Raw genomic sequence first — 13,880 nt, forward strand, 5'->3', positions numbered from 1 at the left:
GCATGTATCATGTTGTGGGTGGAAAGAAAAGATTATTTGTCTTTCGTTTATAGGTTTTCAGACCACAGGGATTCAAATACGGGTTTGATGGGAAGACTGGGAATCACCAAGAATCCTGACATCTGAGCTGGATACAGTAAATGATTAGGTCTCATATAATCCGTTCTTTGGTAGGGAGGTATTCTCTGTGTGAGAAGAATGTGAACAGAAGTTTGCATGACCAAAGAGGTGGACACTTGTAGACTGCTAGCCGTCTCCCCAATATCTGTTCTCTGCTTCTTTATTAATTACAATTTCAAGTTGTCCATGGCTGCCCAGTTAAAGACATTTCTTTACTTTCCCAGTACCTAAACTGTCCAAGTAATGATTTAGCCAGTATGAAGTAAGTAGAAACGATACATGCAACTGCAAATTTCTTAAGGAAAGGATATGTCCTCTACTTTCCTTCTGCAGTTCCTGATGGCTTGAACAGACATAATAATAGGACCTGAAGCAGCAAACTAGAAGGTAACATAGTTGGCTTTTTCACATATATCACCTCACTTACCATGTAAGAAAATAATTATTATCTTATTTCATATCTGAGAAAATGGATTAACATAGCAAATCAAGGGCAGAGTCAGCATCCCCAGTGGTATACTTCCCACTGGAACCCTGGAGATAGTAACTGAGCACAACTCCACTTTTAGAGTGCATTAGAAATAATTGGTTTAGAATTCTCAAAACTGATGTCTGTTTACAGCACCAAAAATTCTTGAAGAGCATTTGTAATCATACAAATTTAAATGCAAAGTTTATTTTTCATTCATTCACTCAATGAACATTTGTTGAAACACTACAGTTATCAGAAATGTAAATGTAGCACATTCTGGTACTATTTGATTTGAAATGATAATTTTCTCAATTTTTAATTGGTTTGTAGAAATGTAGTCTTAAGCAAAAACTACAAGAAAAAAATAAAGCACAATATATTCTATGACTTGAGGGGTGGTTTGTCTTACAATATTCTTCACAGCAAATGTCAAGGCAATGTAATTATTTTACCTTGTTCATCAAATTTTCTGTTAATGATTTTTTCCCCAGTAATGCCTTATTAGTCCTGAAAACTGAAGCATAGAAAATAGTTTTGTAATTTTCTTATACTTCATTCCTATACTGTTATGAAAACTTCATAAGGACTTACTGAATGAGTCAAATGTAGATATTTCAAAACACTCTTTCCCATATGTCTCATTTATTGTTTAGTTTTGAAGGACTAAAATATTTTTAACTTGATTTTGTCATTTATACTAGATCATCCCAATTTTCCTGAATAAGGGTCGTCTAGATCTACTTACAATCAATTGCCATTGCCTTTTCCTTTCAGTTCTCTCTCATACACAACACAAATACTGTAATACACACTGTGTGAAGCCTTTCAAGACGTCTGCTGATAGATTACATACATCTTTCCTTGACTCCCATTGTTTTCATGTTGAATATTATGCATTTAATTTAACTTTTTCTTCCCGCAATGTAGCTTGTTATTCCTCATTGAGACACTCACATCCATTTCCAAGGCCAAACCCTCACATTTTATTACCTCATTTGAATGATTCAGATACAAGAAAAAAGACATACCTTCATCTTCATCCTCCATTTGGGCTTTGGCTTCTCTTGAATACATGGCCCTTCGGAGAGTTTTCCTCTCTAAAGTTGTTTGGTCAGCTTCCATATCCTACAGTAAACATGCTATCATTCAAGGGGTTAACAGCCATAAGACAATGGTGACTTACTAATGAATGACCCACATGTACAAACGGTTGGTTACCTCTCCTAATCTCAGGGGCTCTCTACTCACCCTTGGAGATCCACAACTCTTGTCATGGGTGCAGTTGTGAGGACAGTGGGTTAGATTTATAGGAAGTGCTGCAGCACTCAGAAATGTAGGGTCGTATGAGGCAGGAAAAGCAGTCACAATGAGATAGAGCTGACCCCAGAGGCAGGGAGACATCTCCCCAAGCCCCAATGCATAGTTCTACCACTGCTGCTTGTGTTAGTTTTACATCACTTTCAGATACTCTCTGTAATTTTTCTAGCTAAGAATCCATTCATGCTAACAAATATCTTCCTTTAGAATGCACATAGTTTTAGATTAAACTGTCACTAGTCATCCACTATTAGAAATTATTAAATGAGAATGAGTTTCTTTAGCATTTTACTAAGGGAGCTGCACGAAAGAAAGGGATTTCAGTAGGATCTCATGGAAGGTAAGATAACTTTGAAACAAATAAGCAGTAAGGGTTCTTAGGTGTCTAGACGTTTAGGAGAAATTCCTAGGAGGAGGAAATACGCAGGAAGAGAACAGAAAGGTGCCAAAAATGAACTCTGCAAATTTGTAAGCATTGCCTTGTGGCCAAGAAAGAGAGAAGTATTTTGTTTTCTCCATGATCTAGCTTCTAACCAAGCTTTCCAGAACTCAGGGCTGGAATAGTAGTATCAATTATATCATGGGTTAAATCAGGTTCTCCAAGTCAGTCTGAAAAACCAGTCACTGTCTTTTTTGTGTTTTTTGGGGGAGTGGAGTCCATTCTGAGTTCCAAACAACCAATCCATGAACTTGTAAAATCTATGGTAAATTAGGAGCATCCTGTATATGCCAATACAAAGGGGGAAAAAACATACAATTTACGTCAGTACACCAATAAATCTTTGGTGTTCACTTCGTAGGTAGTGACCTTAGTTTTATTTTGGGCACATACAACATGTGTGATTTAGGAAACATGCTATTCTAGAAAGTTCTATCACTCTCAGATTCTTGCTTTAAAGAGTAAAAGCGGCCAGGCATGGTGGCCAACACTTTGGGAGGCTGAGGTGAGAGGATTGCCTGAGCCCAGAGGTCCGAGACCAGCCTGGGCAACTTGGTGAGAGCTCATCTCTACAATGAATCACAAAAACTAGCCAGGCATAGTGACATGCAACTGTAGTTCCAATTACTTGGAAGGCTGAAGCGGAAGAATCACCTAAGACCAGCAGGTCGAGGCTGCGCTGGCTCTGAGTGTGCCACTGCATTCTAGCCTGGGGGACAAGAGTGAGATTCCAACTCAAAAAAAAAAACAAAAAAAAAGAGTAAAACCAAAAAATGTCTCTTGAATACCATTTTTACAGAGACAATTTGACACCAGCCTTTAATTTTGCCTAAAGATATGAAAAGTAACCCTTGTAAATCAGGCTTAATAAAACAAAAACTTAAAAAGGATCCCTATCCCTTGCATATTGCATAATAGAATGAAATAAACCTGCACATTGAAAAGTAGATTTGGTTCTGGTCAATTCTTCACACTGTGTGAACAAAAGATTTAAAATTTTAGAGACCAAAAAAAAAAAAAAGAAAAAAGAAAATCCTAAAACTTTAAAGCAATTTTTTAAAGATTAAATGTTCATATTAAGCTCATTATAGATTAAATGTTTTACAGTGTATTGATATTTGAATTGAGTAAATTCAAACTTATTTTCATTTATCCCATAAATATTCACTGGCCCAAACAAGGTGAGGGCCAACGGGCAGGGGAGTGGGGAGTGGGAGACATCAAATGATACTATCTTATTTTGCTTAAAAAACATTGGGAAGATAATGGTTGATGTCGCTCAAACTAGAATATTTAAATCAGCTAAAATGTTATCCCCTTCTCCATTGAAGTTTGAATTACTATCTTTAATTATCATATTTTTTTATTTCCTCTTTAATCTTTAAACTGACAGCTGTTTGTAAAGCCTAGGCTAGGAGGGCACCTGTGTCTTTTGGTTTCACCTTCGCCTTTCTTGTTCTGGTCTAGGTCAGGCTTTCTCAGTCTTGGCTCTATTGACATTCGAGCTGGGTAGCTCTTTGTGGTGGGGTCTGTCCTACACCCTGCAGAATGTTGAACAGCATCCCTATCTTCTAACCATTAGATGTTAATAGCATCTCCCTGCCTCAGTTGTGACAATCAAAAATGTTTCTAGACGTTGTCAAATTTCCCTGAGGAGGCAAAATTGGCCCTGGTTGATAGGAAATGCCATGTCTTGACATATTAAAAAAACTGAACAGAAAGCTGTTTGTAGAAAAACTTCCCCAAGGTATTCTTGTTCTCCACAATGTGATTTTCTCTGACTCCAGAAGAATTCAGGTTGCCTGCCATTTGGTATGTGGCAGTAATTTCCTTCCATCCCCAGATGAGTATTCTGGACAGGTGTTTAATTCATTTGGCCTCTAGTGGCTACCATTCTACCTTACAACTGGATTTACCATACCCTAACTTGCTCTATAGGTATAGAGCAAGTTGATATATAACCTTGTAATGTATCTTTAATTACAGAGTTATGCTATCTCAAGTGATCATTTCATTTCTAAATACAGCTTAATGAACTTTCTTCCTGACTTGTTTAACAGTATTACTATAATATTGAGCCAATAGCTCTCTCTTTTTTTTTTTCCCAAATCTTCTTTCCCAAGTAATCCATAAATTGTCCTACTCCTTAAGCTTACATCATGATATCTTGTCTCTGGCATTTAGATCACTGAAAAAAAGTCATTTGAGGCTATCCCTAGTAAGTTTATAATGAAGCGTCCCACAGCCCAATTCCTAGGTGGGCACCTGTCGACTGTACTTAGAAGTTTTTTTCCCCAAATATCCTCATTTCAATGTCTCTGTGATTTTTCCTATTCTGCTCACAGATTTTCACATATATCTTTTCTTCTTTATGTGGTTTACTTTTGAGATCTTCAGAAAATCCATAGATTTGTCTGACTTTTAATCTTCTCTCTATTGAAATAGATCATTTTCTTCTTTTTAAAATGATATATTTTAATTCTGATTTTTTTAGAAATCTGCTGATACAAACATTTCATTTTATAATACTAATTCCTGGCCAGAAATATCAAGTTTTGGATGCTTCATACTCCCAACTCAAGACCAAAACATTTTTAAAATTTGCAAAATTAATTTATAATTTTACTTCTCAATCAGAACTTGTCCCTTTTTCATTGTACTCAATATGGTTTCCAATTCTGTTGTCACCTCATTCGATGTTACACTTACATCACCCATAGCATTACAGTGGAATTACATTGGATATGCATCTGTGTTTAAATCCCAATGGTAACACTTATTATATATGCTGTATAACTTTAGGCAAGTTACTTAACCTCTCTGAGTCTCAGTTTTCTTATCTGTAAAAATAAAATAACATTTTATTTGCTTATTTTTCAGGAATTTTGTGAAAATTAAAATAAGTCATGTAAAAACGTTTCATGGACTTTAAATAAACCATACAAATGCAACATTTTGTTTTTATTTCCTTCTGACCACCTTCTTTCATCTCCCCAGCTCTACCTCAGACATGCCTTACAACTTTTCCTACTGCTCACAACTCTCATGTATTTCAAAATCATCTTAGCTTTTCACTTGCCAATGACCCTCTGTTTGTAGGTAGTGAGGGAAAATATTCTCATATTACATAAGAGAAAAACAAAATATAAGTAAGACAAAATAAAGACATACCATGTTTCAGCAGGTAGTTTGCCTATGTTTTAAATACACAAATAATTGCAATAGAGTTCAGCTTCAAATAAAAATCCTCTAAAAACCTGACAGCACTTCATCTAAAGATAGCATTTTAGCGTTGCAGGTTCAAAGTAGCTTGTTCATTAATAATATAGAAAAAATACAATTACTTTGAATTTCAGATAAAAACCACTAAATTATCAAGCATTAAATGGTAATACATCTTTGAAAAATGTTCTTAGTAATGGTAATACATCTTTTAAAAATGTTCTTAGTAATTATATTTTTCTGATTCTTCTGAACTGGACTCTAAATTCTTCCAAATGACAAGCAATTACCTTTTCTAATTCTTGATCTTGCCGATTCATAAGTGTTTTCCAGTGTTCATAAAGCTCAACATCTTTGGTCTGGATGTCCTTTAAAGTCCCTTCTCTTAGTACACTTCCATCTTTCATGGCTATGATCTAAGAAAAGCAGATATTAGCAGATATTAGCAGAAATTGACCAAATGAATGACCTTTAATTCAGGAAGTATTTCTTATTTATGTGACCATAACATAAAATGTAACAAAACTGTCTTCTAAACTCTTACCCAGTCAGCATGTGTCAGATATTGTAATTTGTGAGTCACGAGAACGAGTGTCCTTTTGTCATCTTGGAGAAATTTCAAGATTCCCTCCTGCATTAAGTGGTCACTCAAGTGAATGTCCAGGGCAGAGAATGGATCATCCTGCAATCAATGAAATGGAGGGAAGATGGACATTTTCTATACATTTGATGTAGCTCAATTCCTCCAGACAGTAGAAATACAAATGACTAAGGGCAAATTATCCCCCCAAATTCAATTTATAGAAAACAGACTCTGTATAATTATTTAAAAAGTAAATAACAACATTCAAGATGGTTTGAATTCTTATAGAATCTTCAAGTTCAAAAACCAACATTACTCAGCAACCTATAACAATAAGCCACAACAAAGAATGAAAAGATAATTGGAGTACTTGAATTCTAGATAATAAAAATAGGCATAGGAAAGATTTATTGGGCTGGGCATGGCGACTCATGCCTATAATCCCAATACTTTGGGAGGCCTAGGTAGGAGGATTACTTGAGCCCAGGAGTTTGAGACCAGCCTAAACAACACGAGACCTTGTCTCTATAAAAATTAAATAAATAAAATTTAAAAAGTAAAAATTTAGTTGGGCATGATGGTATGCTCCTATAGTCCCAGCTACTCAGGAGGCTGAAGATCCCTTTGAGTCCAGGAGGTTGAGGCTGAAGTGAGCCATGATTGTGCCACTGAACTCCAGACTGAGCGCCAGAGTGAAAACTCACCTCAAAACAAATACAAAAACAAAGAAGTGGTAATTTAAAAAATAAAAATAAAAAACTGAAAAGGTTCATTGAATCACAACAGTACTTAATGTGGGTGTTCTCAATGAAATGAACTGATATATAAAGTGCTTAGTATAGAAGCGGGTACATACAAGACACTAGAAAAATTTTAACCATTATTATTATAATATAGATGAATGATATGTCTAAGACTTAATGCCAATTGTCTTGGGAAGAAAGGAAGTTTTTATGTACCAAGTGATTCAGACATTAGAGAATAACAGGAAATTACGTTAATTGACTTTTGGGTGATGACATTGCTATAAATTATTTTCCTATATATTTCTTTCTTTTCTTTTTTTTTTTTGAGTTGGAGTCTCACTCTGTCGCCCAGACTGGAGTGCAGTGGCCGCTCCCGGCCACTGCACCTCGACCTGCTGGGCTCCGGCAATCCTTCCATCTCAGCCTTTCAAGTAGTTGGAACTACAGGCACGTGCTACCATGCCCAGCTAATTTTTGATTTATTGTAGAGATGAGGTCTCGCCAAGTTGCCCAGGTGGGTCTCGAACCTGCGGGCTCAGGCAATCCACTCACCTCAGCCTCCCAAAGCATGAGATTACAGGCTGAGCCACCAAGCCCGGCTTTTTCCTATATATTTCATTCCAATTATGCTAAATGGAGCATAATTAAATTACACGTTTCACATTTTTGGATCTTTAAAAGAGTAAAACTAAAAGGCACTGAAGAAAACTAGAAAGTTTCCTCAAAACTGTGAACTAGAAAGTAGAGTGACCTGTGGGAAAGCTGATGCAGCAAATAAAGAATTACCTCTAAGAAGCACCAGAGATGACAGAGAATGAAGGAAGCTGAGAGAGCACTAAAGGCACAAAACAGTAACAAATAGGCCAGGCTCGATGGCTCAGCCTGTAATCCCAGTGCCTTGGGAGGCCGAGGTGAGTGGATTGCCGGAGCCCTTGGGTTCGAGACCCGCCTGGGTAACTTGGTGAGACCTCATCGCTACAATAAATCAAAAATCAGCTGGGCGTGGTAGCATGCACCTGTAGTTCCAGCTACTCGGAAGGCTGAGGCGCAAGGATCGCCAGAGCCCAGCAGGTCGAGGCTGCGGTGGCCGGGAGCAGTCACTGCATTCCAGTCTGGGCGACAGAGTGAGACTCCAACTCGAAAACAAAACAAACAAAAAAACAGTAACAAATAGTAAAGATAATTATATTGATTGCTTTGAAATTTCTTTGGATGATATGGGAGATATTTTAAAATCTTTCAGACTTTCTGAACCATATTAATGAACATCAATTATTTCTGAACTATACCAAGGGGTAGTATGTATACAAGACTGAATTGGTTTTCTACTGTCCAATGAATTGCGTCTCTGAGTCATCACAGATACCAGTTCCTTATTTGTTGTTTAGCTCTTTTTAATAGCAAGCACAAAATATTTTCTTTTAAATTTTCTAATTGTTCTATTTTGGATAAATGATAGAAAATTCTACCACTAATATGTGAAAAATTTTTAATACAAAAATTATGACAGAACTTCAGACCTACTTAAAAATGAAAATCCAGGTATCAGTAGAAAGTAATATGGAATAAGGCCGTAATTCCATAGCAATGGGAAAAAAAATCAGAATTAGATTGACAAAGCTGTCTCGATTTTCATCTCCAATAACACAGCAAGGACATAATTACCAAGGTCTAGCTGTTAGTTTTAGAAAATCAGGTGAGCATCACAGGGGAACCTGATTGTCTTTGAGACAACCTTCTGCTGCTTCTTTTTAAAACCGCCTACTTCTGATTCCAGTAAAACCCTAAGACCCCTCTGTGAACAGACAAAACTACCTCAAATAATTCTTACTGAGAATTTTTAACAGGAAAAAAACAAGACATGCATTGGAAATGAGACTTTATAGTAATTCAACTTGGCTTTCCGTAAAATTTTGACTTATAATGATATAAGACAGTAAGGCATAATGGAAAATCCATTATTTCTAAATTAAGAGGCCCAAATTGTAGTTATGACCACCAACACTGGGAAATGCTTCAAATTCACCCACTTCATTTGTAAAATGAGGATGATAAAGAGACCTGTCAGCACATTGGATTGCTGCAAAGATTCAATAAAATAATGTAGTAATAGTCCTTGTAAATCATTTCAAAGATGTTGTTTTGCTTTTTTTTTTATAAATAAAATGTAGTGGATTAATATTGTGCTTACCCCTTTAATACATTACAGTGAGGGTTTAGCATCTCCCAGCAATCTCTTAATGAGGAAGAGTGTGATGTTAAGAACAGCCTATGGAATCAGGCCATCTGGCTTTGTATCTCTGCTTCCCTATTACTGTTGGTGTAACCTTAGATAAGTTACCCTCAAAAGTCTCAGTGTCCTTATCTGTAAAAGGCAGTAATAACAATAGCAGAAATAATAATAACAATGCTAAACCTAATCGGATTGTGAGAATTAAGTGAGATAATATATATAAAGTATTTAGCATCATACCTAGGTAATAGAAATCCACTAACAATGACTACTATCAATTATATGCCATGGCTTCATGGTGGGCATTTTGGTGTTTTAGTCAAATGTAATGTGTTATACAACTTAATTAGAACTGAGGTTTGATGGATTGGAAATCATATCTCAAGGTACAATATATATATTAAGATTTTGGGGATAGCTGGGCTCGGTGGCTCAGCCTGTAATCCTGTACTTTGGGAGGCTGAGGTGAGTGGATTGCCTGAGCCCACGGGTTCGAGATCTGCCTGGGCAACTTGGTGAGACCTCATCTCTACAATAAATCAAAAAACTAGTCGGGCGTGGTAGCACACGCCTGTAGTTCCAGCTACTTGGAAGGCTGAGGCAGAAGGATCGCTGGAGCCCAGCAGGTCGAGGCTGCGGTAGCCGGTTGCGGCCACTGCACTCCAGTCTGGGCGACCGAGTGAGATTCCAACTCAAAAAAAAAAAAAAAAAAGATTTTGGGGACAGACTTCTTTTAAAGAAAGCAAGACAATTTACCAAATGACCAATAAATGATCAATTCTTTATTTTCAAGTATATACTATTTATTTTAATGTACAGTCTTCATTAATAGATTCTCTTCCATGAGAGGGGACCCAAAAATGGAATTATTTTTTTGGAGGCTGGGCCCCTTGTTTTACAGGCTTCCCCAACTAGGTAAATGTTCTAGAATCCATTGGCATCAGTGTACCAGATAGTGTTGTTGTGAGAGGCTGCATTCAGCTTCAGTGAATTTTTTCAGGGGCGATTCTTTCAACACTCTTGCCCATTTTATGATGGGTGATTTACACTAACAACCTGCCCACATCAAGCTGAGTGTTTAGCAGTTTTTTACCAAAAACGGCATGACCCCCATGGCCCACCCCACTATTCACCCTATCTGACCCCAAGTAACTTTTTTGTTTGTTTGTTTCCGCTGATGAAAAACATCCTCAAAGGGAAACATTTTGCCAGTGTGAAAGAAAGAGGTGGAATAAAAACGGCAGAAGCACTAAAAGGCATCAAAAGTGATGAGTTCAAAAATTGTTTTGAGCAGTGGAAAAAGCATCTCAATAGATGAATTGCATCAAACAAAGAGTACTTTGAAGATGACTGAAGTTTAAAATGTAAGAATAAATACACAATTTTTTTTTTTTTGAGTTGGAGTCTCACTCTGTCGCCCAGACTGGAGTGCAGTGGCCGCTCCCGGCCACCGCAGTCTCACCCGCTGGGCTCCGGCGATCCTTCCGCCTCAGCCTTCCGAGCAGCCAGAATTACAGGCAGGCGCTACCATGCCCGGCTGATTTTTTTATTTATTGTAGAGATGAGGTCTTGCTGCCCAGGCAGGTCTCGAACCCGTGGGCTCAGGCAATCCACTCACCTCAGCCTCCCAAAGGTGCGGGCACAATTTTTTAATAAATAAATTCTGGGATTTTTTGGTTCCCCCCTTGTATGTTCAATGAATATGTTTAAGTAGTGTGCTCTTTGCAAAGAAGTATTTTTGGAATGTTCCTTTTAATATATTCATTAATACACAGAGCATTTGCAGATGCCATACAGTTTCAAAAATAACTAATATTCTTGATACATAGTTAAGATATTTTCATTTAGCTTTGATGTTGTGCTAGTGCTAACATGATAAAGTTTATTTGGAGCAAAATGCAAAACCATTTGAGAAACTTGTGTGTAAGTAAGTTCCTTAGAGATAGGAGTAATGCCTTTTTCTCCTTTGTTTCTTCTATCTAGCACAAAAGATGGAATCACAGACCTTCACTCAACATTGATGGATGGAAAGGAAGATAGGAAAGGGGAAGGTGAGAGGAAAGGAAGGAGAGAGGAAGGGGAGGGAAGGGAAGGGGAAGGGAGGGAGGGAGGAAAGGAGGGAGGGAGGGAAGAAAAAAAAAGGAAGTGAGCCACATGCTTATTGCTGCACTATTCACAATAGCAAAAACATGTAACCAACCCTACTTCCCATCTCAAGTGGACTGCTTAAAGAAAATATGGTACATAAACATGATGGAGTATTATGCAGTCACAAAAAAGAACAAAATCATGGACTTCACAGCAAACTGAATGGAGCTGGAGACCATCATATTAAGTGATCTATTATAGAAACAAATAATGAAATACCACATGTTCTCACTCTTTTGTGGGACCTAAACATTAATCACATTAGCACATGGGGATCAACAGTCACTGGGCACTGCCAGGGAAGGGAGGGAGAACACGTAACAACACAAAGGGTACCTGGTCCTATAATAGGGGGAGTGAAGGCCAGTTGGAGGGTTAAACTTTACCTGCATGCAGTCTACTTGTGTAGTTAATCCTTACTTGTACCCCACATCTCTATAATAAAATGAAATTTAAGTTTTAAAAAAGAGGAGTGAGTGAAAAAAGGTGAAAGGAAAAGAGAGGAAAGAATAATACAGCAATAATTTAGAAAATAACAAAGAATCTTAGTTGATCAGAAACACAATACTCAAAAGACATGCAGTTCTAGCCCAGAGTTTATCACTCACTAGTCATTAGTCTATGGGTGATGCACTTTACGTCTCTATGTTTCAGTTTCTTCATTTAGCATAAAGATGCCATCTACCCCATATCATGATCATGCTTTATGAATTGTTAAACAATGAAAGTGTAAGATATTTCTGAGAAATTATTAAAACACATCAACAGCATTCCATTGCTGCTAAAATGTTTTTCAGTTTTAGGTTATAATGAAGTATAAAGCTTAGATCATAACATTCAATAGTTTTAAAATTATCTGAGCTGATCAGAGTGCATCTAATATACTATTTTTCAAAGGGACTCATAAAAACCATTACATCCACGATTAAGAAATGTTATGAAAATTAAGTCATTTGTGTAAGAATTGGAAATACTATGCTTGCTTAGCCTAGAGAAATATAAATTTAGACAAGTTATGACGATAGTATTGGAATGTTGATATAGCTGTACAATAGTAATAGAAGCAGAATGGGAGCCAATGAATGGAAAATACACAGAAGTGGATATCAATCACATAGTAACATTCCAATAATAAGAGCTGTCTGTGGTAGGCAGAATAATAGCCCTCAAAGATGTCCAGATCCTAATCCTCAGAATCCGTGCCTATATTATCTTACATAGCAAGTGAGACTTTGCAGGTGTAATTAAGATCAAAGACGTTGAGGTAGAGAGATTATCCAGATGGGCTCAATCTAATTATATGAATCCCCCCAAAGAGAGAACTTTCAGCTATGAAGAGAGGAAAATATGACAATGTAAAAATGGTCAGAGAGATGTTACATCACTGTCTTTGAAGATGGAAGAAGACAAGGAATGTGGAAAACTTCTAGAAGCTGGAAAAGGCAAGGAAACGGGTTCTTTTTTCCTCCCTAGAGCCTCCAAAAGGAAACACAGCACTACTGACACCTTGGTGGACTTCTAATCTACAGAACTATAAGATAACAAATCTGAATTGCTTCAATTCACCAATTATGGCAATTTGTTATAACAGCAATAGAATTACACCCTGTCCAACAAGGAAAAGACTACCTTAATGTTAGTAATAATCTTCAGAGAGAGTCATCATGAAGTTGTTAGAGATGATGTTAGAAGTAACTCTGTAATGAACTGGTGGAAGTTCACAAGCTACCTATGACTTATTGAATTCTATGATTCAACAATTGAAGTAAGTCAGTCATTTAACTGCAGACAATGAGATGAACTGGGGTAGAAAGCCACACCTAAGGGACTTTGATCCCTTCAGGACTTCCAAGTCAGCTTCTCAGTGTGTTCAGTCATTAATTATTCCCAAGGTTCAAGAAGGTATTTCTAGTTGTGGGGCCACTCATTCTAAAAAGAAGTTACAATTACATAGGTTACTGTTCGACCCTGCTAGAGCTATTATGGTGGTTTTGTTGTTGTTGCTGTTTGTTTGTTTGCTTTTTGTTTTGGAAAAGGTTAAAGAAAGGTATTTTTAGAGAGATTACCCTGAAATGAATTTCCAGTATGTCCAAATTCTGCTTTCATTTCCAATAACAGATCCAAACTCAGTGGGAAACTCCAAAAACCAAGTTACTTTTTGAAAATGTTATAGAGCTTAGATGAAGTGAAGATGCTAAAAAAATTCTGGGAACCAGATTTATAAATTGTTGATAATTGCACAGAAGAAGTCAGGGGAAGGATACATGTACGTACTTGGTTGGTCTCTAATATATATTGTCTACTTGTAAACTAAATTACTTTGGCCACCTCCTGCTGGAGGAATCAAAATGGAGCAAAATCATGATTAACATAATTATCAAATTGTATTTGTAAATCTATAGGTAGAACTAAGTTATTAACTTAGGATAATCATGGGAATCATCTGTGGAGTTTTTAAAGACACAAATTCTAGACTCTACCATTACACGTGATTTAGTACATCTAGGGTAGGATCAAGATTTCTATAGTTTTAGGAACTGTCGCAGAACAAATCTTATCCACATCCTGAGTCACATACCACTGGACTTGGTGTACTATGC

The 13,880-nt window shown here is 36.9% G+C and overlaps 1 protein-coding gene across 1 annotated transcript in view; it reads right to left on the reverse strand.

The window, feature by feature from the left end:
• The window catches only part of ABCC9 (ATP binding cassette subfamily C member 9), a 128,246-nt gene that overhangs the window by 42,121 nt on the left and 72,245 nt on the right, over window positions 1-13,880 (reverse strand). Inside the window, exons 23-25 of the mRNA XM_021716419.1 lie at window positions 6,115-6,252; window positions 5,861-5,986; window positions 1,621-1,717 (exon numbers count right to left, since the gene is read on the reverse strand). Of these exons, the coding sequence (XP_021572094.1) occupies window positions 1,621-1,717; window positions 5,861-5,986; window positions 6,115-6,252 (361 nt within the window). The remainder of the gene's footprint in view (window positions 1-1,620; window positions 1,718-5,860; window positions 5,987-6,114; window positions 6,253-13,880) is intronic.

Source organism: Carlito syrichta, unplaced genomic scaffold (genome assembly GCF_000164805.1).
Source record: "Carlito syrichta isolate Samal-C Ts95f unplaced genomic scaffold, Tarsius_syrichta-2.0.1 Scaffold308809, whole genome shotgun sequence".
NCBI lineage: Eukaryota > Metazoa > Chordata > Mammalia > Primates > Tarsiidae > Carlito > Carlito syrichta.